This window comes from Galeopterus variegatus, unplaced genomic scaffold (genome assembly GCF_000696425.1).
Source record: "Galeopterus variegatus unplaced genomic scaffold, G_variegatus-3.0.2 Scaffold7397, whole genome shotgun sequence".
Lineage (NCBI taxonomy): Eukaryota > Metazoa > Chordata > Mammalia > Dermoptera > Cynocephalidae > Galeopterus > Galeopterus variegatus.
This window is the reverse complement of record NW_007733508.1, coordinates 52,239-53,852: the sequence shown is the minus strand read 5'-3', so window position 1 is coordinate 53,852 and position 1,614 is coordinate 52,239. Positions and strand designations below refer to the sequence as shown.

The following is a 1,614-nucleotide window of genomic DNA, read 5'->3' as shown; positions in this document are numbered from 1 at the left end:
TGTGTCTTCAATCCTGCCTCATTAAATATTCTTTAAAAACATGATTTTTCAATAGCTGCACCCTATTTCTGGATACTTTGGCTCTATCAAATCTTTTCCATTGTAAATAATACTTTCACAAACCCACAGACCATTATAAACACTTAGGATCTTATACACTCAGTTATAATTATAAAAGCCATAAAAGTTATACACTCAGAAATAATTATAAAAGCCATTACCTGAACGTTTAATTGAGCAATAAGCTTTTCATTGGTTTTATTTCTAGTCTCCAGAGACAGGACATCAGGGGAGCGACCACCATCCAAAGCAAGTGACAGTCGTTCTATCTCTCGTTCTCTTAGCTCAATCTGAAGATATAAGGTTGTGCTATCATTTTTAAAAATTTGGTTTTGAACCAAGTGATTAACAGTGAACAAATATTTATTTGGATATACTTTTTTCTTATGTCTCACAACGTATGTAAGAGATTAACATTCATATCTATGCCCACACATATACGCAGGGCAACAACAAATACAGAAAATGTCAACATAATTGTCAACATAGCTTTCATAAGCATTCTTATTGAACAGATTCTTCCTAATTTAAATTTTGGGTTTCCTCCCTTCTCTAAGATTAGGGAATGTTTAAATAAAAAGAAACTTGCTAGCAGATTACATACATGCCCAAGTACTGGAACTGAGTCTACTACTTCAGTGCCTGGTAAAGTAGAATAAATGAATGAATGTTAACACACTAAGAAAAATGAATTGATACTGAACATCAATATTAAAAAGAATAGAAAACTGGAGTAAGTATAATTAATTATCTATTATTTAGAAAACAACACATGTATAATCAAAAAGATCACTACCAATCATGAATGGACTCTAATTCACATGTAAGAATTTGGAAAAACTCAACACTCTTGAGCTTTGCTTTTCTTATCCAAAAAAAAAAAAAAAAAAATTTAAAAACAAAAACCAAACACTCAATTCAACAAACAATTATTGAAGATAGAACTAGGTATACAAAGATGAATGAAACATGGTCCCTGACTTTCAGAAACATACAGCTTTACAGGAAAAACTAGCAAGTAAACCAATAATCGCTGTATAATATGGTATTCAATAATACAATAAAGGAAATAGGTATATGGTACCAAAGTAGTTAAGGGAATCAAGTGATTTCCTCTGCATGTTATGTTTGTGCCTGTGGAAATTAGTGAAGGCCTTATATAAACATGTCCAAAGAGTTTTAAAACGATGCAATAAAAAAAAAGTTACAAACAGGTGTTCCAGGCAGTGACACAAAAGTATAAAACAACATGGTATATTTGAGGGACTAGAAATGGTTCAGTATGGCTGGATTATAAACGTGCAAGGGAACTTGTGATGGGAGATGAGTCTGAAGAATTAGGCAGCAACTAATTATGATTACTTTGGACAAAAAGGATGAATTTGATAGGAATAAAACCCTCCATATCCATGGGTTCTGTATCCATGGATTCAACAAACCACAGACAGAAAATACTGGGGGGGGAAAAATGGATGCTTGCATCTGCACTAAACATACAGACTTTTTTTCTTGTCATTATTCCTTGAACAATACAGCAGAGTGACAGACAGCAGA

At 32.7% G+C, this 1,614-nt stretch overlaps 1 protein-coding gene across 1 annotated transcript in view; it reads right to left on the bottom strand.

The window, feature by feature from the left end:
- CEP135 (centrosomal protein 135kDa) overlaps positions 1-1,614 on the bottom strand; it is a gene marked incomplete at its 5' end in the record, with an annotated part of 63,205 nt that overhangs the window by 54,332 nt on the left and 7,259 nt on the right. The window contains 1 exon segment of the mRNA XM_008591910.1: positions 222-350. Coding sequence (XP_008590132.1) covers positions 222-350 — 129 coding nt within the window.